The sequence below is a fragment of the Hyposmocoma kahamanoa genome, unplaced genomic scaffold (genome assembly GCF_003589595.1).
Source record: "Hyposmocoma kahamanoa isolate Upper Pololo Valley unplaced genomic scaffold, ASM358959v1 93, whole genome shotgun sequence".
NCBI lineage: Eukaryota > Metazoa > Arthropoda > Insecta > Lepidoptera > Cosmopterigidae > Hyposmocoma > Hyposmocoma kahamanoa.
Genome location: NW_020654810.1, coordinates 12,487,518 through 12,510,197, shown reverse-complemented (window position 1 = coordinate 12,510,197; position 22,680 = coordinate 12,487,518). Strand labels below are relative to the sequence as shown.

Genomic DNA, 22,680 nt, shown 5'->3' with positions numbered 1-22,680 from the left:
ACGGCCGGCCTTACTAAACTCTTTGAATATTTTTAGGTATCATACGGAAAAGTTGTCTAGAATCATCACGGAAGATGCTCATTCTGTTTTCATTCATCATTCAAGTTCGTAATAATTACCTACTAATCATAAGTAATAGGTATTCTAGCAAAACCTAAGATAAGAGACAACGTCAAGTTTCCTGTAAGTTTGTATCTTTGACGTCATGCGTCAGTAGGAAGTGTATACAGAGGGGATCGTTTATTTGTATGTCAACTTTGCGGCTATGGGGAGTTGCGTGTGCGTCATTCGTCATTTACGCACAAAATTTGAAAAGACGTATTTGAAAATACTTATTCTGTATTATTGACTGATTAATGTAGTTAAATTAAATTGCACCAAATTCCATACATGTAATTAAAAAATACAAAATTTGGGCTTTTGTGATTATTTACTAAATATATTGCCACTTTTCACCGACATGACGTGGTACGAAACCCTGTTGTTACTAAAGAAAATATGATTTGAAAGAATACTCTTGTTACTAAAGAAAACATGATTTAAAAGTTCAAAAAACTTTTATATTTAAAAATGTAAATATTTTCGTTTATAAATGGATTAAATGTATTAGTGGATAACTAATTATTATGTTTAACTGAATTTAATCCCATTAATTGCAAAAAGATTCATTAAGCCTTTTTTTTAATTTTTAAACCAAGTATTCTCTCAATAATGTAATTTTTGAATTACGACACTATTTGCTTTCATGTTCGACTTATGAAAAAAAAAATAGATGTACATGATACAGGTTTACCTCCTGTGTCGTTTACGTTTTTCTTCTTACGTCTATAGTACGACAGTAAGGTACTTGGTACTTGGTGCAACGGGCTGATATGACAGTAAGGTAACTAATACTTGTTTCTTAAAAATAAAGTTGCGAGTGTACAAGAATATGGCAGTAAAAAGTACTTAAACCGCAGGTGGCATGGCAGCACTTTGGCCACCTAGTCTTGACGTCACACAGCTGATAACATTTCACATTTAAAAGGGCTACCCGATCAATACGAGCATCAAAGCTAACGAAGATATTTGGCCAAGTACACGAACTTCTTTTGATAATTTAAAAATGAAACTTTCAACTACGCTGTTTTTAATCCTGGTCATCGTGATGCTTGGACATGCGAGACATATTCGGTCAAGGCATTTTGCAAGAAATATTGATCATCAACCCGAAAAGGAGACTGTACTTGCAGAGGAAACGCTTGTAAGTTATTTTATTATTATTTGGGTTTGCGTGACTGTGTACCAATTGAACAAGAGATTGAAGAATTCTTATGAGATACAAAAGCAAAACGCGTCTATGTATATATACATATATTCTAGATCTCATAGTAAATAAATATTAATGACCATATACATTAATGACCACAAACCAAGGGGTTTGCTCCCTATTATGCAGGACTATTAGTTAGAGAACAATTTATAAAGTAATTTTGTTATGATTATTTGAATTTGTTATATCATATTTATTTTTCTTTTCCGAAAATATTATTTCTGTAATGATAATCTGATAAAATATGTACACAATTGGTATGAAAAAAATCGTATATAGTAATCGGTTTGTTTGTTGATAAGATCGGTTATAACATCGCATCATCGTGTTCGCTTCTTGCCCGTATCGTAGTTTGATAAGCAAATGTTTATAAATAACTGTCAAAGTAGTATGACAAGAAAATCTTCAATTTATTTTACTTGTGATTAAAAGGAAATTTTTATTTTCAGTATGTGCCTCTACTAACGAGAATAAAGCAGAATGGTCTGGTTCCTGTCAACAACGTTCTGTTCTTCCAGACCTATGATCCCTGCCCTGACGAAATGAAGAGAGACATCCTCGGTATATGTCGGGAGGTCTGGACTGACTAACCATTTATTTATACGGTTTCATCGCTGCACTAGGTTCCTTCGCGTTTGGATACCACTTTCCACTTAACATCAGGTGGAGTGGAGTCATTTGCCCGTCATGTATAAAAAAAAAAAAAAAAATACGTATTAGGCACCTTTAACTAGTTCCAAAGATGTGATATTAGTATTAAGTTTTCAATTTGTTTACATCACGATGTTATGACATTGATATGGAATAATAAAACTAAAAACCAGTTTATATTTCTAGATGTACAGTAATTTAAACATAAAACAATAAATATTTAAATATGATGTAATAAAAACCACTGAAATTTAATTTATACACCAACACTTTACACAAACATGGAAATAAAATATAAAACAACAATTAAACAAATGACATACAAAGTTTTTCATTAGACAATTTTTACATTGTTTTTACAAATTTTTTTTTTAGTGTTTCAAGTTTACTTTAAATAGTATAAAAAATTGTAAATATTACATGAGGCTTGCGGGTGGTAAAGTGACCGACCCATGTCCTGAGAGGGGTGATGGGAGGGGAGTCACTCCTCTGATCCAAGCTCCTCTCTCACAGCAAAATGATTCCACGTTACTTAGGGCTCGCATGTAGATTGTCGTTACACCTCCTAGATAGAAATAATGACAATGTATAAGATGTACCAGAACGTCACAGCACAAAATAAGATAACCTTTCAATTAAAAAGTCAATTCAAAATAAGGATTGTGTCAACCTACTTCCACATTGTCCTGCCTTCAGTGTGCAAAGACTGCTTCTTATAGATGGCCTACTGAAGAATTATTTTAAAGAAGAAGACATTCCTTGTCTCTACCCCCTATGACCGAAAATACCTGACAAAGAATATTATTCAAAAAAAAATCTTTGACACATACAATTTGAAAAATAAATGAAGGAATTGTTAAAGATTTGGCTTGATGAGTTTATTCCGATGCAGTAGGACTAATATTAAAAAAAAAACGATTCTGTGAAATGGTCGTCTGTAGGACTATTATCACTTGAAAATAAGGATTTTGTAACAATAATGAAAAGACTTCGCTTCGATTTCAAATGGCGATAAAAAATGGCTAAATCAGTGACGAATCGGTGTAACAAAGTCATAATAGACGATTTAGAAACAGGTGTCAAATCTTACCGGTTAGTAGGAAGAGTTGGGCATTTAAACGGAAAGTACTTAAAACACTTTGCGTTTTAATACAAGCACGTTTATAAATTTAGAAAAATAGAAAATTACATAAATCCTTCATAAAAAAACAACATAATTTAATTTATTATATTCGTTGATGGTTCGAGTTTACTCTTAACAGTGACAGCTTCACCAACCCGTAGTAACGTATAATGGAAAACTGACACTGGCGACGATCGCCATATTTTTATATTATTCTTATAAAACTAACACTGGCCCAAGCTTAGTGGTAGCCATTAAGAAAATAATAATAATTTACATTAATATATCAATTTAATAATACACCAGTACCAGTGCAGGTATAGTATGAAAAATTGAATTTTTAAAAAATATTAAATGCCACATGGCCACATGGTTTCCAACTTTCGATTAGGTAGGACCACATCCCTCGTTGAGTAGCGTCAGTTTAATAAAGTTAACAATTCACGGTGCGGTTTCCATCCGCGTCTGGCGGTTCTGCTAGACAGCGGTTTTATTTCAATACTCACGACTGTGCAAGTTTGTACACGTAGCCGCCGCAGTTGCGGGCACGAAACCGTTGCGATTGCGGAACGGACCGCGAAGTTAGTGGAAGTTAACCGCAAGTCGCGCGGTTCATTATAATTTGCAAAATGATGTAATGAAAACTGGACGATAGTTAGTTATTAAGTTATTTTTGGCTGATAGTGGAACCTCCGTGTTTATTTATACGTGAAAATTACCAATATTTATTGCGTATCATGACGTTTTACTACTATGATATTAATTTTTTTTGTGGAAATACTCGTACTCTTTATTCGATTTTTGTATGAATAATAAAAATAACTTGAGATACGGAGTGACAGGGAATAAGGAAGACATGCATCGAGTTTAATATTGAAACGATATCAGTTATCTGTTACTACCAGATATTTGCTCATTTCCGTAGGTTTTGTTTTGAATGTATAGTGCGAATATTTTCGTTGTTAAAGTTATTTATTTACCATTATTTAAACCAGAGATAAAACAATTCTTTGAAAATGATATCATGGCTACGTGGAACCGTAATCATTGTTTGTCTAGGTCGATGAGTGGTCATCAGTTTTCGTGTAAACTGCGCCGAACCTTGTAGACACGATAGCGCTCTAGTATCTTCACCACGTTTCATCCATCACATACATAGATTACAAAATAATGCTAATTCTGAATAACTTTTATGAATCAGCGGAAATTATTTATTCGTTTTACAACTAATAAAATTGAAAAATTGGATTATGAAATAACATGTCACACATTTCAGGGTAATTTTTAGTTTTTTGTGCCTAATTTAGGTGGCAATTTTTATTATTTAAATATTTTAGAATATTATCACGAAGTATTATTTAATATTCGTGTGTATTACTACACCTGAAATATTATTTTATATTTCACGATAATATACTTGAATAGGTAAATAATAAAAATTAGGTCGAGAAAACTAACTTGAAAATTACACTTGACATTCTCTCTTACCGATAATAATTAGCTGTGTGCCGAGATAAGCAAGCGCGTGTCCATGCCGAGGAATCGACATTTCTGTCTCCAGCTTCCAATCTCGGTCCTTCCAGTCCCACACGTCTATCGCGCCCACGCTGCTTGCTGTTTTATCCTATATCAGATAATTTATTAACATTATGGGGCAACCTGTCTGTAGTAGACGTAATGTTACCATTATCTTATTAGTCTAATAGCTATTTAAATATTTATACTTTATATTTAAACTCTTTATTTCATTGATCATTATTGAACATTAGCCCCATTAGAAAACCCATATATCAATCAAATACTTCATAAACTCCAAAGAGCTAAATGAAAATATTACATAACCAATGGAGTTAAGTCAAACATGTTTATTGCTCAATTAGATTCAGAAAAATATAACCCACATCCTGTCCAATTCTTGTAACTCTATCTACACTATATAAGTCGATAGAGTTACAAGAATTGGAGAGGAAGTGGGTTCTATTTTTCTGTGTCTAATGGAGCAATAAACTTTTTGACGTAACTTCACTTATGCCATTCTTCTATAAGGGGTGCGAATGTATACAAAGTCATTGCGGCACTACTTGTCGGTTCCGACAAGTAGTGTTGAAACCACTCAAAATTAAATATACAAAGACCAACGTGTGCCAATAACCGTACACTGAAGGGTTCCATCCGAACACACTCCATGAGAAAATGCTGTACATCCTCAGAAATTCCACACATTTCGCAATTCGGTGACTTCACCCTCCGCATTAAATACAAAATTTTTTTAGTGGAACGTGTCCGGAACGAAGCCTATGTGCGCTGCCAATTTGAGCCCTGCTTGATTTTAAGTGATCAAACGAAGGAACACGGGAGGTTCACACGGCATGGTCTTGTACCAGGTACCTTTTTCTCGGGACGTCGCGTCATATACAAAAAACTAACGAAACTTCTAACGAAAATGGAATTTGCCCCTATAGTTCGTGATCACTTCAGAGAAGTCAGACACAATATCAACCTCGGGCCCCTCTGAAGCAGTCGCAATGGCTAACCGGTCCGCCTCCTCATTCCCTAACAAGCCAATATGTGATGGCACCCACGGCAACCTCAAACATCTCACACTAGTCGTAACATTATTAATTGTCCTTTAGTTTAACGAGATGCGATAGTGTTATTAAAAACAAAATAAAAAGCTTCATAGAAAATGTTTTATACTTATTGAACTAAAATGTAGAATAGGTTATTTTTGACGCTTTGATTATGTGATTTTGACAAGGGTTTGCAAAGTAAAAATTGTTCATAAAACTGGTTCATATTAGTCGTTATTCATACTATCATGTCTTACAGTAAAAGATATTTATAAAATGTCACCCTGTATAATCAACTAAGATTGATTGAAAATTTAAATGCCAGAGTAGGTCAATGATGCCAGACAACCACACCAATAAATTGGTCTCAAGGGAATCCCTGTACTACCATGATTACCAGAGTATCGGAACTCTCTCCGGCACGCTACCCTGAACACCGAGACCATAAAATATGTAGAAAAATTCATTTACTCAAATTGATTGTACCGGGAATCAAACCCGGGACCTACTCATACAGTGTCCAGAGTACAATCCGTTGGGCCATCGAAGTCAATTAAAAAAAACAATTGTATAAAAATCTGATTTTAAAAGTAAGGATCGTTGAGTGAGGAGATGGCTATTACTAGCCCCACACAAATAAAGATACCTTTTCAGAGATTTTTCCAGCACCGCCAATGATGAACAGTTTGTCGTTCATTACAAAAAGCGATGAAAAGCATCTTGGGAAACGGAGGCTGTGAATTTCAGTCCACCTGCAAAAATTTAGATACATTTCAATCTATATAAACAAGTTACATAGAACTTTAAAAAGTCGATGATGAATCCATGACTACTTTAAATCAATAAAAAGGAAACTTTTTAAAGAAGAAGCTTTTTAGGATAGATATATATATATATATATATATTATATATATATATATATCCTAAAATATATAGTGTATATATATATAAATATATATATAGAAATATATATATATATATATATATAGGTGTATAACTATTATCGATATTCCTTTCCTTAATTTTTGTTTCTTTCTACTAATTTTGTTTTGCTTTTCTTGAATTACGATACTATGTGTATATATGTGTACTACATAAACGAAAACAAAAAAGGTTGTATTACGATAACAACGTTCGTTCATATGAACGAATCACTGGCTGCATATATCAGAACGCATAACCGAAATCAAACGATGAGTGAAGTCATACTTTTTTCCAACTAAACGTTCTAATTCATAATTCAACCTAATTTTAGCGACCCTGTAAATTGTCATTACATTACAACTTTAAGCTCTTTACTCATTCGTCTTCGAGTTGTAGCATTCAACAATCTTGCAAACGGGTCGTTTCTTCTCGCCAGTCATCCCTCCTGCCACCCAGATGTAGTCTCGGTACTTAACAGCCGCCAGTGCCATACGCGGCACGCTCATGGAACGGACCTCCTGCCATGACCCCGACTTGGGGTCGAATTTCTCTACTGAGCGAAGAACTCTACGGAAACAACGAGAACTTTCCAATGTGTGTTTAAAAATTCTTCTTTGGTTTCAAAAATAAAGGTTTCTTTGGTCGACACGTTGGCATTCGTGGGATTTTAGATAAAGTTGCAATCATATGCTAAGGTGCTGCAGGATTTATCTCATTGCAGTCTAAACCTTAGTGACATGAGATTGCAAAATGCTCGGTTCACAAGATTTATTGTAAAAAGAGGAAAGTTCAAAAGGGCCTATTTACTATATGATTTTAAAAGTAATTGATATATAATTTTAATAGTAATCGACGTGAACCTTCACAATAAGGAAATGAACAAAAATTTTTATAGCAGTGACCACGGATTGAACAAACGTAAGAATAGTGAAGGAAAGGAGAATTCGAGAACGATTCAAAATTTTAAAACTAAGTGGCCGAAAAGAGAATGATAAAAAGGTGGGATGAAGGAAGTCATGGTCAGCATTGTCACACCATATAGTACCTTGTTATGACACCCGTGACGAGTGGAAAGTATCGGTCCTATTAATAATGGCGAATTGCACTGCCAATTAAACATTGTAAGCAAAAAAATGTGAAGTATGCAGTATGTCATGTGTATGATATTACGTGCTTACGTATGGTTAGGCATTACGTGATCGTAATTGCTTACAAGTTACTTAGTTCCTTAAATTGCTTTTATCACGTTTATTTTATATTCTTGCATAGTATAGTATTTTATGTTGCGCAGTAGATTAATTAAGCTTACAAATATTTTACCTTCCTTTCTTATCCTGTCCCCCAATGGCATATAAAGCCATACGATGTACAACAAGGCCAAAATTCTTCCTCGGCACAGCGAGTCCATTTTCGCTGAACCAGGACTTGGTAACTGGTTCGTAACTCCACACAGTAGATACCACTACCGACTTGCCTCGAATGTCATCCTCTCGGGGGTCTGCACCACCTGATAATGTTTGAAGAAAGAAGATGTTGGACGTAAATTGAACCATTTCAAGTATTTTCACCATCAACCTACTTATACATCCCACTGCTGGGCCTTCTCTCTCAGGCGAGGGTTTAGGTCATAATCCGATACATTGGTCTAACGCGGGTTTGAGGACTTAACACGTTTTCCGAGGTTTGAAAACCACCTTCGTCGTGTAGGTTTCATTACATTTTTTCCTCTACCGAAAAGTTCATGGTAAATTTCACACGTAAATTCCAAAAAACTCAGAGGTGTCAGCAAGCATTCGAACACATGGCCTCTACTTGAGAGGCGGAAGGTCAAACCATTAGGCTACCGCGGTAATTTTGTTTCATGCATTTTGCAACCTTCTAATTGAGTTCTAGGCTTTTGCGATTGCTATACATTGGAAATTAAACTATTTTCTTTCTTATTCTTTACCTGAAACGTTTATTTGTTTGAATAACAAATATACGCGATTAACACCCGAAAAATAGTTTCAATTCCAATACTAATAATTACAGGGTTATAAGTTATACTCCAATACCAATAATCTCCCAGGTGTAGGTCTATCACTAACATCATGAACAATTTTGTTCCATGACTTTTAATAATTCTTCAAGGTTTCACTTATATAAATACGAATAGATCGCTCTAAATGGTGATAACTCTGTGCGCTAGCGAAAGAAAGCTCCTATCACCAAAACTATTTACATGAATGACGGCACGCGGAGGTGTTTCAAAAATTCAGATCTAAATATTGTTAAACAGTTCAACAAAAATGTAAAAGTTTATTTTTGGTAAATTTATTACGTTTTATTATTATTATTATTAGTATTTTACAAATAACCTCGTATAAATGTTTTTTAACAGTACAGAGGTTTATGTGTGTTTGTAATGTAAATGTAACCCAGGATTGATACACTTCACTGCACTATCTAATAAAATATAAATGTGTATTTAGATGTAGATGTAATGTAGATTTTGAAATTATCCAGATTATCTTTCAGGAAATACAGAACCCGGCAGAGAGTTCGTGTATTTAGCTATACGTTTAATAAATAAAGAAGCAAAACGCTTCTCGCGAATTGGCAGAATATCAACTGTTTATGGGTTAAAATCAAAGACTTAAAAAGTAACTTTAATATCATTCTCATAACTCTCCATCAGATGTCTATCTAAATATGCACTAATATCTAATGCTATGAAATTTGTTAAATGTGTTTTTGTAATTAGTTAAAATAGATATTCATTTACCGACTAGGTAAACCCTTCCGCGTAGAAAAGCAACTGAATGGTGGTGTCTAGGTTCTGGTAAATCTCCCACATACTCCCACACATTCAATACCGGATCAAACCTGCAATTATCAATTAGCTCTAAACCTTGTACCGGATACGTCTTACTCCTAGTCCTTAACCTAAATGGTGGTAGTAAATGAAACTAGGAGAACTAAACAAAATATATTACATAAAAAAAGTTACGTGACATAATTAAAAAATTTAGAATTTAAGGAAATACTCTGTGGCCCGTAGAATTTGCTTGTTCATATCACCATACATTTGGAAGCAGAGACAATCTTGCCAATCGTTGTTGTTGACGCAAATCTATGCTTTCAATAAATACATGAAAATATACTTTATTTCAGTATTTATAAAAACGTTTATTTCTTACAATAAATAGGTATAATCTTTTGCGCACACGGGTTACTATAACAAGCAAAAATATTTGCAAGCATTTGACCACAATCTCAGTTAGCAGGTGACGATGGAATATACATACAGGTAGAGGCTGGCTAATGAAAGATGAGGCTGGAGAAACGCAGGAAATAAAAAAATAAATCGTATGGCATCACAGGCCTAACTAATTTTGACACTCAAATGATCTTTATTTCATAGGCAAGCAAATTATACTTGAAATAGTCATATTGATTGAGCTCTACTGCTCATTCGTAAGCCAGGCTCCCCTGAGAAGAATGAGCAAGAAAGTCTAGTGATTGCTCTTTGTAAATATATACATTTCTATACATTTATTTGAAATAACAATATTTATTTGAAACATCGATCGAGACTAACTGTAAGAGTTAAACTAAACGAATTATGAATACATACATTTTTTTACAGATCAATTAATAAAATAATATTTATATGATCATAATTTAGGCGTGCAAGTCCCAACAGATACATATTTTTAATTTCAATAATTGAAGTTCTTTTATTTGTTTTCTACATAAATAATAATATTTAGAACAAAAAAAGTGACTTTTATTTTCCATATTTACAGGTTAAGACCATATTTCTACTCGAAACTTGCAATAATCCATATTTTCAATATTACTTGATATTTTGTTCAATGAAAAAAAATAAAGGTATTAATACAAAAAATAAATTAACAGTGTACTGTGCGGAAGATTAGAAGACAACCTTGACGTGACTGACTTGCGAACTTGTGCAAATTTAAGTTTGCCCCAGTCACATCTTGTGACGTCGAAAGGTCATTCAGGCAGTACAAAACGTTGTTCCAAACAGACAAGATTTTAATTTTTTAAATTTAAAAAACCATGTAATTGTGTATTGTAACAATAATAGTAACGAAAATGAAATTGAAGTAAAATAAAATTTGTTAATTTTTTTTATTATAAAACCTATTCCATGTGGAAACAGTTTTTTATCTTCATATTTTAAATTTTTTTGCCTATATTATATGTACATATTTTGTACTTTATACTGCATATTTATCCGAGCCCTAGTAATGAGATCATTTAGTAAAAAATAAAAAGGACAAAGGCCAATTCTATGTATATATGTATACACACACACACACACACACACACACACACACGCGCCCACACACACACACACACACACACACACACACACACACACACACACACACACACACACACACACACACACACACACAGATACACACAGACGCACACGCAGGTGCACACGCAGACGCACACGCAGACGCACACGTAGACGCACACGCAGGCGCACACGCAGACGCACACGCAGACGCACACGCAGACGCACACGCAGACGCACACGCAGACGCACACGCAGACGCACACGCATACGCACACGCAGACTCACACGCAGACGCACACGAAGACGCACACGCAGACGCACGGACGTACGGACGCACGCACGCACGCACGCACGCACACACGCACGCACGCACACACGCACGCACGCACGCAAGCACGCACGCACGCACGCGCGCTCGCACGCGCACACACGCGCACACGCACACACACAAAATAATATAAAAATCAACCTCAAAGGATGAATCGGAACTGCTGCTTTCATTTTCTTGTATTATTATTACCATACCATACCATATATTCCATTACCTCAGTACCTAATTCTTTCGTGTCTTGTGAATAGAATTTAAAAAAAACTTAGTCTCATCTTTTATTAGCCACACTATACACACACAGAAGGTGCCTTTAGTACTCGTCTTTAGCATGACAAGGTCATTATTGCAATTAATTAATTTCAACTTAACAATAAAATATTTTTATAATTTTACATAATGACTTCGTCTGGCAAAGGCGCCGTTGATGGTTTTATGTTTAACAAAAATGATGATGTTACAATTATTATTATTATAATTTATCGTAAATAGTAAGTTCTTGCTACCATTTTTTTGTGCAAATAATCCTCTGGTTTTTAATTGTTATTGATATCAAGATCGAACGACACAAAAATTCCATCTAATAACTGTAAAGGTACCTGGCTGAGTGAAGGAAATTTCGTAACTTTCTTGCAGGTGGCACTTACGGAAACAAGCGTTTAGACCCAATGCAAAGATTTGCAATACGTATCCATAGTTTGTTTTTATTAAGACGGAGTAATAAAATGACAGTTGCACGGTTGCCAGTTTTCATAAAATTTTCAATAGTCCTGTAGTTGTTGTCGACAGATTTATCGATAGATAGTGAAAGAACGTAAAATTGTGCCAAGAACTTCTGATTTCTAATGATGACTAATTGCGCTATTGTCTCTTTTATTCTTATTTTGACAGTTGAACTACTAGTACCTTAAATCTTTATTGGTATACATTTTAATACTCCTCTTTGTATTTTTAACAGGCAGTTCTAAATGTAGTGTACGTATGTATGAACTTACAAAAACATGACATTTCAAATGAACCTGTGCCCAGCAGTTGCCGATGCCAGGCCGATTATGATTCGAACGAAACAAGTTTTGCTATGTATTGCATAAGCGTAACCAACATTCAGTCTATAATAGATAGAATATTTATCGACTGCAATCACTGCTACATAGGGCGCACTATAAGTTTCCGGAACTGGCCACTTACATAAACAATATTTAAAAAGTAATTACATTTGTAAATGGAACTCTTTGGCTGTAGAATACAGTTTGTTTCATCTGACTGTCACTTGTTTTTACATTGTAGCGTCATTTATCATTTCATCATTTAGAAAATGGTTGTCTCTACATGACCATGGATTTAACTCGTGAAAATTTTCGTAGTATGATTTTCTTCGAGTTTAAGTGTAATTTAACAGCTCAAGGGTGCTTCGCTCGGCTTCAAACTGCTTTTGGTGATGAAGCACCTTGAAAGACAACTATTTATAGCTGGTTTGCAGAATTCAAACGCGGTCGTGTAAATCTCAGTGATGAATTTCGTGATGTTCGCCCGTCCACTGCTGCTGTGTTTTGTGCTGTGTTGAACAACTGTGTTTGCCGGAAGTTATTGACAAACTCCGTAAAAATAACCGTAAACGCCGCATCATCTTGCACCACGATAACGCCGTTCTCACACGACCAGACAGACAAATGAATTTTTTGAAGGTGAACAACGTTGACCTTATGAGCCATCTCGCATACAGTCCCGACCTGGCATCTTGTCACTTTTATTTATTTCCAAAAATTAAGAACCAGTTACGCGGTCAATGATTTTCATCACCTAAAGATGCTGTCGAAGAGTATGAAAAATATGTTTTAGAGATTGTCACGGAGGAGCGGCATAAATGTTTTCAAAATTGGATCATTCGTATGAAAAAGTGCATTAACGCTAACGGAGAATATTTTGAGAAACAATAAATTCATTTCTGACCATTTATAGCATTTTTTTCTTATTCATTCCGGAAACATAGTGCGCCACACGTACGTATAAGCGGCACTTTTGCGTAATGAACCGTCATTTCACTCTATCTTTAAAAAAGACATGCTTATTGAAAAATTCGTAAGATGTGCTAACTCGGTCTGTAGCTCAATTGATAAGAGCGGTGGCGTAGGTGTGGCTTCGGACGCTGGTTCAAGTCCATTCAGAACGTAGGAATTTTTCTTCTTATTGATCGACCTTTGTGTTAATAATAAAAATGATGACATTCAGCAACTTCTATATTCGTGTTTGCAATCAGGTTTTGTGAAAATTAAGTTAGTTTTATTCTATCAGCATTTTTATTACTTTGTGTTTATTGTTAATTTGCATTACAATAAGAGCGCTACAGTTAGGACTTTTGTAACGATAACGAAAACCTGTAAATATCCTTTCCAGTATTCTTTCCAATGCCATAAGTAGTATGAGGGTCGATACCACCAAACACCAGTACTGTTTCCCTATCCCAGTTGAACAGCGATCCTTCGGTGATGTAGTTCTTATTAGACGGGCCGAGGATCGATGTTGATAGTTTATTCCTGAAATTAATATTTGTATATGAATGAATGATATTTATTTGCCGAAAATATGGTTCGCAAAACATGGTGCACATGTATAGTGACAGTTTTCATAGTTTACGAAAATTGGCACGCAAATCTTAAGTTTTCATACATTATAGAAATATTATAATTCTAAAGCAATTCGAAAATAGATTTATTAATTATACATATTATAAGTAATACTAAGTTATTGTCTTAATATGCTGATGTACTTATAAAATAAAAAAAGATAATAAATTAATGTGATGGTTAGGTACAATTTATTATGTAGTCAAATTTGAAGAGCTTTATATGGAAAGAAGTCCGTAATTTAGTTGATTTTTTTTGTCTCTCAACCATGACATCAGCTTCCATTTAAATAATGGTTATTATTTAAATCTTTTATATCACAGGGTAAAGTATTATATATTTTCACACACATGGCTTCAGATTCTCTCTGGTACAACCCTAATTTGTTACTTCTGTGAATAATTAATCTGTCTGGATATCTTACATTAATATTACGTCTCGCGTTCTTTTCAAAGTTTATAATTATTTTTCCAAAAATAGATACTTCAAAAATGTGCGTGTAAAGCAGCGGTACACTATTAAGAGTTTTAAATAAAGGTTTACATCATATTATCCGAAAGTGGTCCCTACCACACCAGTGGGCGTTGAAGAGTCTTAGGTAGGCAAGTAGGTAGGGGCCTCGGAAGCAATTGCAAGGTGTTGATGCTCTACAGGGCGTGCTACCGCATTTGAAAAAAAACCTGAATTATCTATTTAAACTGCAATACTTTTTTTTCCCCTCACTAGATCGGAAAGGTTTTCTTTCTCATTGTAAAAATCTGCGCGCAAAAGCGTCTTTTGCACGCTACCTTGTAAAATGTTTTTGACATTCGAACTTGACGATGCACCTAACTTTTTCTTTCGATGAAAAGAAAAGACAATGAAACGTTCAACTGTGCGATTTGTCGTACTTTACCTATTTATGTAATATAAATCCGTTGGTATATTTTATTTTTATCATTATTGACATTAAATTGACAATGATTACTAATTCGTCGAAGACCTAAAATAATTTCAATAAGTGATCACTTAATCACGCAAAATAAAAGTACAAGCAAGAATAAAAATTGGTTAGGTGTAAATTCAGAACGCATCCGAAGATAAACTTTTTCTTTTATTCAAAACTGATGTTCAACTGTTTTCCTTTCGTCTAACATTTTCCTCGCTATAATGAGGTGAAAAGTTGTGTGTTTCGCTCCGCAGCAAAGTTGTTTTGCGTGTCGTGACTTGAAAGCCTCACTCCGCTTAGGAATCTATTTTTGAATCTTCTTCGCTTACTTAGGTTTCAATACAAGCACTCGCGTCAAACAACAACTTTGCAGCCTTGCATAACAAATAACTATTTTCCTTGTCATTTTTTTGTGTTAAGTTAATATAAAAAATACGATATGGTGGTCGGTGATGACATTTTTTATCTTGCCTAAGTGGGCCAAAAAGTTTGGGATTTATTAGAAATTTTCGGTTCTAAGCCACATTATACATTTTATTTTGTATTAGTATCTAACTATCTAACTAACTATCAAAGTATAGATGCGACGTAGCCATGGTAGGCATCTAAAGTAGTAGACATAGCGGAAGTGGCAAGTAGTCTCCTTAGAATATAAACATAGCGATGTTAGACTATTTTAGTACTGTATCAATGAAGCATCCGTTCAAACTTTTGTGCCAGTTATAACATCCAGAAATTTACTTTACTTTTTGTAAAATTTGTCCATTGTAATTTATATTTAGTTTTAATTTTTTATTTTTTATTATTTATTGCACAGAAAACAGCACAGATTACATTTAATTAAAGGAAAAAGCAAACAAAAGGTACCTACTGCTTATTTTTGTGTCTAACCTCCCTAATTGAATGAAATTAATTAGTTTTGTTAAATTTCACTGTCAAATTATTATCTATTATTAATTTTTATTATTATTTATATAATTTTTATTAATTAATTTTCGACCAGGTTTGAGAAAATGAAATTATATATACTCACATGTTAATTCTGGCCAATGATTCCTTCGATTGGTTGAATAATGATATCTGTGGACTATTAAGTGTATGTTGTTGAACCACATGCCGGGACATTGGGTCTGTAATACGAGACGGGATCGTACATCTTGGCACCACTGTATCTTCCCGGTAAACGCTGGTTCTGTAATTGCAATATTCTAAATTTGAATAGGTACCCTTAACAAACCATTTCATTTAAAATTAGAATTCGTCATTCATTAAATAAAGAATATGTAATTAGTCTGGGCTACAATCTCACCTTCTGGGTCCTGACAGGGCTGCAGTAGCAGCAGCTAAGTATGAAGCTGCCACGCTGTGTCTATCACCAGGTTTCCTCTGATAATTCTGTAAATTCAAATGTTTTGTCTAAGACACTTCTTTAGCTTGTGAAGGAGGAAAAGATCCATATTGCAAATTTAAATTGAGCAGATCTATATATACAATTCTATTATCAGGGTTTTGTACTGTGTATGCGCTGTCTTCGGCGGTACAGCTTTCTTCTTCGCTGTTAGTGGTTATCATGTCTTCACTGGAGTCTTTTTCCGGCGGATCATGTGTTTGAGCTGTTCGTATGCCGCCAGTACCCCCTGGGCTAAGCTGCCTCTGTTGAAAATATATTAATAACATAATAACATTATGCCGTTTCTCAATAAGAATAAGTTTAAAACGTAATTATAACTTTTTTATAAAAATCCAATAAACTGGATTCATCCCCTAATTTGCCACTCTTGGAAGTAGAATATTTTCTTTTTTTATTTTTATTTTACTGATGTATGCCCTTTCCAACAAAAAGTATCATCGAAATCGGTTCACAAATGTCGGAGTAATTGCATAATATACGCACAAAAAATACAGTTGGATTGCGAACCTCTTTTTTTTAAATCGGTTAAACAAATAGAATGCCACCCATGAAAGTCACCCAAGTTTAGTTAAATAATTTCAAGACCTCATTTTGTAAATAAATGCAAGGTTGAACAAAAGAAATTAAAAATATAGTTACGTCAGTCTCTACAGTACACATTTGTATTTGATGTATTTGTTGGTGACGAATTTGTTGTAAGTTGTGTAACTTGTGCTTGGCGTTTTCTAATTGTATCCTGTTCTGTTCCTATGAAACATAAAATAGATCATTGGTATAAAAACACATGTTCGGATTTAGGCTATGTTCAGATGAACGCACATTACCACGTGTCGAACGCGGGGCGACGCGTTATTTCAGCGGTGGCTCACGTTTTTGAAGTATTTCTTCTAAACGCGGCGGCACAGATTACTTGATAGTTACGCGGCGGTACAAATCTGAACTTATCCTTAAGAGCGGTTACACACGACGACTTTTAGCACCGATGCAAATGCGATGCAGTAGCGATGCAGTCGCTAATCTCTCATCTACCTTTACATACATGCGCGACTTTAAGCAGCCGATGCAAACGCGCGACTGCGTCGTTACACTTGTGATTTATAAGCGATTGCATCAATACACACGCGCGTCTGCTTCGATGCAATCGGATTTGTAGCCATCATGAGAAAGAGAGCGGCATCCTTGATGCGCAGAGTGCGTGGCAGCGGTAACAGCATTGTGAGTATTATCGCTGGCAGGGTCCAGGGTTCGTTTTTTAAGAGTTTTTTGACCAAACTTCATGTGTACCCTAAACCCAGCATATATTTATAAGTCTGTAATTACTAACATTAATGTGTAAGTTTTTCTTTGTTATACTAACCAATATGGACGAAGAATTCGAAATAAAGCATTTTGAATTTGAATAAATCGCAAGTGTAGCGATGCAATAGTGTGTTTCACGAACGCCCGTTTGCATCGCTGCTAAAAATCGTCGTATGTAACCACTCTAAGCTTTTTAAAATGATTTATTATGTGATTTATGTAGCCCTTACTTCTTCTTACTTCAAATACAAAAATAATGATGATGATTAATCTTTTTAACGCGGTATGCTGCTCTGTTTATGGTAATATGAAAAACCACCTCACCTGTTCTAAACTGTCTTTATGCTTGATGTCGTCAAGCCGCCGTTGCTCTACTGCTACGTCAGGAGGATTTCGGCTCGGCGGAGGCGAATTAAATTGTACATTTTCTTTTACCTAAAACCATTATCAGAAGGTGTCTTTTATGTATCATTTTTACGAGAATTTTCTTGAGTCCTTAAAAAGTTTTATATTTAATTTCTCCAAAATGCTGACGGAACATATGTTTTCGAATCTAAATCGCGCATATTTGCTTTTCCTCTCAAACCAACGTTTCGGGCCCTTTATAGGTCCCACGGTGATGGCTGACTGAGATGGTAAAGTTATCAACCAGTTATGTTACAACTGCCTCCGTGGCCGAACGGTTACCATGCTGGACTGCCACGCAGAGGTCTAGGGTTCGATTCTCGGGCCGGGAGAAATATTTGTATGGCCTACATTTATTTCTCTCGTGAGTTTGTCATTTGTGATTGTCTATGTGTGTGTCCATGGCATCCGCGATACACAGTTTCCCTATTGCGGGGCTATGAGTGTGTTATTTTGATGTTGGATATTATAATTATTAATACAATGACTGAAAACAAAGTAACTAGTGTAATTTCATAAAACATACATAAAATACAATCAATATGTGTAATAGTAATGCAAATAACCCTATATTTGCATAAGTATGTTTTTATATATTTACCAGAATTTTTATATATAATAATAGTATGTCTCGGTATAATAGCATATATTTCACTATATTTGCATATGTATTGATTTGTTTGAAAAAAAAAAACAAATACGCGCGATTTAGACCCGAAAAAATACTTTCTTTTCCAATGTGTAACAAGCGCTAAAACCAAAGAACTCGATAATAACATAGTTAGTTGGGTGAAAGCAATTGTTTAAATTTTATTTTCATTATTAAGGCGCAAAATTTGAGCTCCGACATCGAATCTAATGGCACTAAATCTACATAAATCTAATGGCGGTGGTACTCAAACTAGGTATAAAAATAGTTTTACCTGTCTGCTGCTCTCGAAAAACTCGCTCATAATGGGAAATGATGCAGGGAAATTAGGTTTATCTGGTCCGGCTAGTCCTTTCAGAGTGTTGGGAAGAGGAATGTCAAGCTTCGGGAGCCGTCTGTCTTGCAGATCCAGATTGCGCAAGCCGCCTGATACGAATACAAGATTTAGTACGTTAACCCGTTTTTAATTTACCGCAGGCGTTGAAGGTAAAAGAAATAAAAAAAGTTCATTTTGAGAAAGTATAATATCAAATTTATTACAAATTTTTACAAATATATTATTGTACTGGTTATATTTTCATTTAACAACATTTTAGTTTAAATGATATACAAACCCTTAAATTCGTCTGGTTTGACAGATTTATTAACATTTTGTACGTTTTTACTGGTTGGTTTTGCACCTCCTTTACCTATAAACAGCTTAATGTTACTTACAGCTGATTATTTTGTAGTTAAAAAACGTACAACTCCGGACAAACAAAACGATAACTTTACCTTTTGTCTCGTCGCAGTCGCAACCTGTATCGTCATAAATAATAAATAGAATTAGTATTGAAACAAAACGCATTTCGTGATTTTACAAAAACTACATTTTTTACTTTAGTTAAAAGTAATTGTTGGTAAACATGTCTGAAAATATTCTATGTCAATGTGGTGAATTCAAATAAAATGCAAGTGTTTAATTTTGTTTGCTTAAGACTGTCATTGGACGCTAAATAAAAAAATATACGAGAAAATGAGTAACCACTCATTACCGTTTTCGTCTTTGATGGCAATACCTGCGTGATAAGAGTCAGTGGTTAATTATATAGATGAATTGGACATAGTTATGCAAACTAGAACCAACCCACAAAATGTCACTTTCGAGATAATTAGATTTTTGTAAAAAGTGTGATGAAATAAATAGGTAAGTTATTTGAGACAAATAACGTGAGTTATGTGTAGCATTGAGAATTATATGGGGAAACTATTATATTATATAGCAATAAATAGAAAACATTATGTATCTTTTTATTTAATTAAGTAGAACCATGTTCTAGTTTATGTAATGAAAACGCTAAAGATCTACAGTACTTCACTACATGTGACATGGATCCATTGAGCATATTTAAAAAATACATTATATGAAGTTAAGCAACATGGTTCTTTTTAGCTATTAAAATAGTAATTTTTGATACAAATGCGGAAAGTTAGTCATTATTCATGAGTTACGAGGCTTCTTGGTCCGAGCCAGAGGCGAGGGTCAATAATCGAAACAAGTGAAAATGGCAATTCTGCACGTATATCAAACGACGGTTTTTAATAAATTTGTGAAAAAACTACATTGAAAGTAAAATAAAACAGTATATTTTAGAGGCGCGGCGCGCAGCGGTCTCGCGGAATACTCACCTCCGGTCATTGTTAATACTCAATCAGCCATCTTTATGGAAAATATCTTGGTATTTTTAAATGTAACCCGTTGTTTTAAAAAACACCTATGCAATTTATACAAATAAGATGTTTGTAAGTAGATACAAGTTTTAATGACGAATGACTTACGTCACAAAGCACACAAATATTAAATAAATATACAACCTCTTTAGTTCTACATTTAAGACTTGAAACCACAGTAAATTTAAACAAAGTGGAAAAGTAAAAAGCACTAATGCGAAAAATACAACTTTCGACACGATTTGTAGTACGAAAAATACCATGTTTTGAGTAATTGTCTTAAAAAGTTACTTATTTAGGGTTGGTACCCTGAAGAACTTTTATTTCCTTCGTTTTGGCTTGGTATATTGCCAGGATCTTTTGTGAGCGGGAAAAGGACACGACGGGTGTTCTACCTAAATACATAACTCAATTTCACTCGAGGTGTCGGTTGGTTCTTGTTTGCATAACTATGTCCAATTAACGAGTACATAAATGCGGAGGAAACATGGCGTTTATAATAACGTCTCCAAAGAAGTACGCATTATAGCTAATAATAATGTATCTAGCCTATCGCCTTTTTTAACAGTGGAGACGAAGTGACAGCTTCAGCACTATTATCAATTAAGGTATACTGTGGTACGGTGGGTACGGGTCGAAAATGGGTTTCCAATGCCAGATACTTATTAAAAAAATGTTGATAAGTTGTACTTACTTTGTTCCTCAAAATTAGTACCTGCGCAATGGAAAAGATTTTTCATAATCATTGATAATATAATATTATTTTATTACAATATTCAAAATAAAATTAAGAAAATAAATAAAATTAAAAAATCGTACTTACGCAAAACATCATAAGCACTAGATAATTAATTAAAAAGCATTTTATTGAACAAAAAAAATCCGTAGTTTTATTAAATTCAATAATAAATGGTTTGGTACCTTTGGTGTAATGAGCCTACATATGCAAAATGAAAACTTTTCACGAAAGAGGTTTGAAGATTCGATACGAACGAAATTACTCGATTTGTTTGTGCTTATGCAGGAGAGTTTAAAAAATTCACATTTATGTATATATATAATTTGTTTCATATAGTTAATATTATTTTTATGACTTTGATGCACTAAAAGCACTTTTGGCTTTATTACATCAAGAGTACAGTTTAACTCTGTAGTGATTGGAAGAATTTCACAGTTTTAAATGCAAATTTGTTACTCGAGTTGGCAAAAGTAATTAGACAACAAAGAAAACTTGTCAGACTGTAATAGAAAACATGACTGATTTGGTGGGTTACTGTCAGATTCATATTTTGAATGTTTTTATAATAAAATCAGGCTGCAATTTGTGTACGATAATATTTGGAGCTTTAGATAAAAAATTCGTAGGATTTGTGTTGTTCTTTCTAAAGCATTTATTGTATTAACTCACTAGGTACATCATCGTTTCTCCGATGTGCTTGCATCATCATCATCTGCTGAAACATCTGGTCTTTTGGCACCATAAACTGCTCCAGGTATTTGAGGAATTCTTTGTACGTCACGTGATTCTGTAAAATATTTATTTATTATATTAAATATCAAATCAGTTCAGATCAGATCAGAAATAGGACTTTATTCATCAAACACACACATACATACACACACACACATACTTGGTACTTGGTGTAACGGGCTGGTGTCCGCAACTCGACGACAAGGCGCCTATTTTGCGTGTGGCACACACATATACATAGAAAAATCATACTATATTATCTACTAATAAATTATGAGTTATGAGTGATGAAAAGGATGAAGCCTCAGCATAGTGCTGCTTGTCAGTCTCCGCCTGTGTTCTCTGTCGGACATTGTCGGAACATAATTATGAGGAACAAGCGTGTGTGGAGATGGCTTTTGTGACTATACCTTCTCTTCGCCGATCCAGTTTCTCTCCGCAGGTTCTATTAAACCCAGGACGTCGATCCAGTGGTAATAGTTCTTAGAGTTGTTCCCATACCAGTATTTAATTATTACATATCTGGGAAAAATTTGACCATACAAGTTGTTTATAAATATTAATTTAGGAAAGTCAAAGTCAGTACTTGGGCTTTGCCTTAACTAAATTAATTATAGGAAATGAAACTATTTTTCCGGATTTAAATAGCGTACATTTGTTTTTTCAAATAAACCGACGTTTCGGGCCCTTTACAGGTCCCATGGTCACGGTTGACTGAGGTGGTAAAATCTTCAACCAGTTATGTCTAATATTAATGCAAACCACCCTATTTTTTCACTATAGTTACAATAGTTATTAATTAAATACCTTATTTTTAATTTTACAAAGAAAACATTCCAATTTACGCTACATTAAGTTATACAGAGTATTTTATTGAATGAATTTTTATTAAGTTTAATTTATTATTAATTATTAATAGAAATTAGAATAAACTAAGACATATTAATTAATACTGCAGTC

The 22,680-nt window shown here is 34.2% G+C and overlaps 1 protein-coding gene across 6 annotated transcripts in view; it reads right to left on the bottom strand.

Annotated features, from left to right (window-relative positions):
- Positions 1–2,282: 2,282 nt before the first annotated feature.
- Positions 2,283–22,680, bottom strand: part of LOC113237250 — a 37,966-nt gene continuing 17,568 nt past the window's right edge. For 4 of the 6 annotated variants that reach the window (XM_026473626.1, XM_026473629.1, XM_026473627.1 and 1 more), the window contains 19 exons: positions 22,131–22,242; positions 21,658–21,775; positions 20,944–20,964; positions 19,574–19,597; positions 19,314–19,337; positions 19,154–19,228; positions 18,814–18,965; positions 17,810–17,920; positions 16,826–16,933; positions 16,291–16,428; positions 16,085–16,170; positions 15,809–15,967; positions 13,599–13,757; positions 9,345–9,445; positions 7,901–8,087; positions 6,956–7,147; positions 6,303–6,408; positions 4,575–4,710; positions 2,283–2,528 (listed from right to left, as the gene is read on the bottom strand). In XM_026473626.1, the coding sequence (XP_026329411.1) occupies positions 2,380–2,528; positions 4,575–4,710; positions 6,303–6,408; positions 6,956–7,147; positions 7,901–8,087; positions 9,345–9,445; positions 13,599–13,757; positions 15,809–15,967; positions 16,085–16,170; positions 16,291–16,428; positions 16,826–16,933; positions 17,810–17,920; positions 18,814–18,965; positions 19,154–19,228; positions 19,314–19,337; positions 19,574–19,597; positions 20,944–20,964; positions 21,658–21,775; positions 22,131–22,242 (2,158 nt within the window). In that variant the 3' untranslated portion in view covers positions 2,283–2,379. The remainder of the gene's footprint in view (positions 2,529–4,574; positions 4,711–6,302; positions 6,409–6,955; positions 7,148–7,900; positions 8,088–9,344; positions 9,446–13,598; positions 13,758–15,808; positions 15,968–16,084; positions 16,171–16,290; positions 16,429–16,825; positions 16,934–17,809; positions 17,921–18,813; positions 18,966–19,153; positions 19,229–19,313; positions 19,338–19,573; positions 19,598–20,943; positions 20,965–21,657; positions 21,776–22,130; positions 22,243–22,680) is intronic. The other 2 variants (XM_026473628.1, XM_026473630.1) reach the window with 2 other exon arrangements.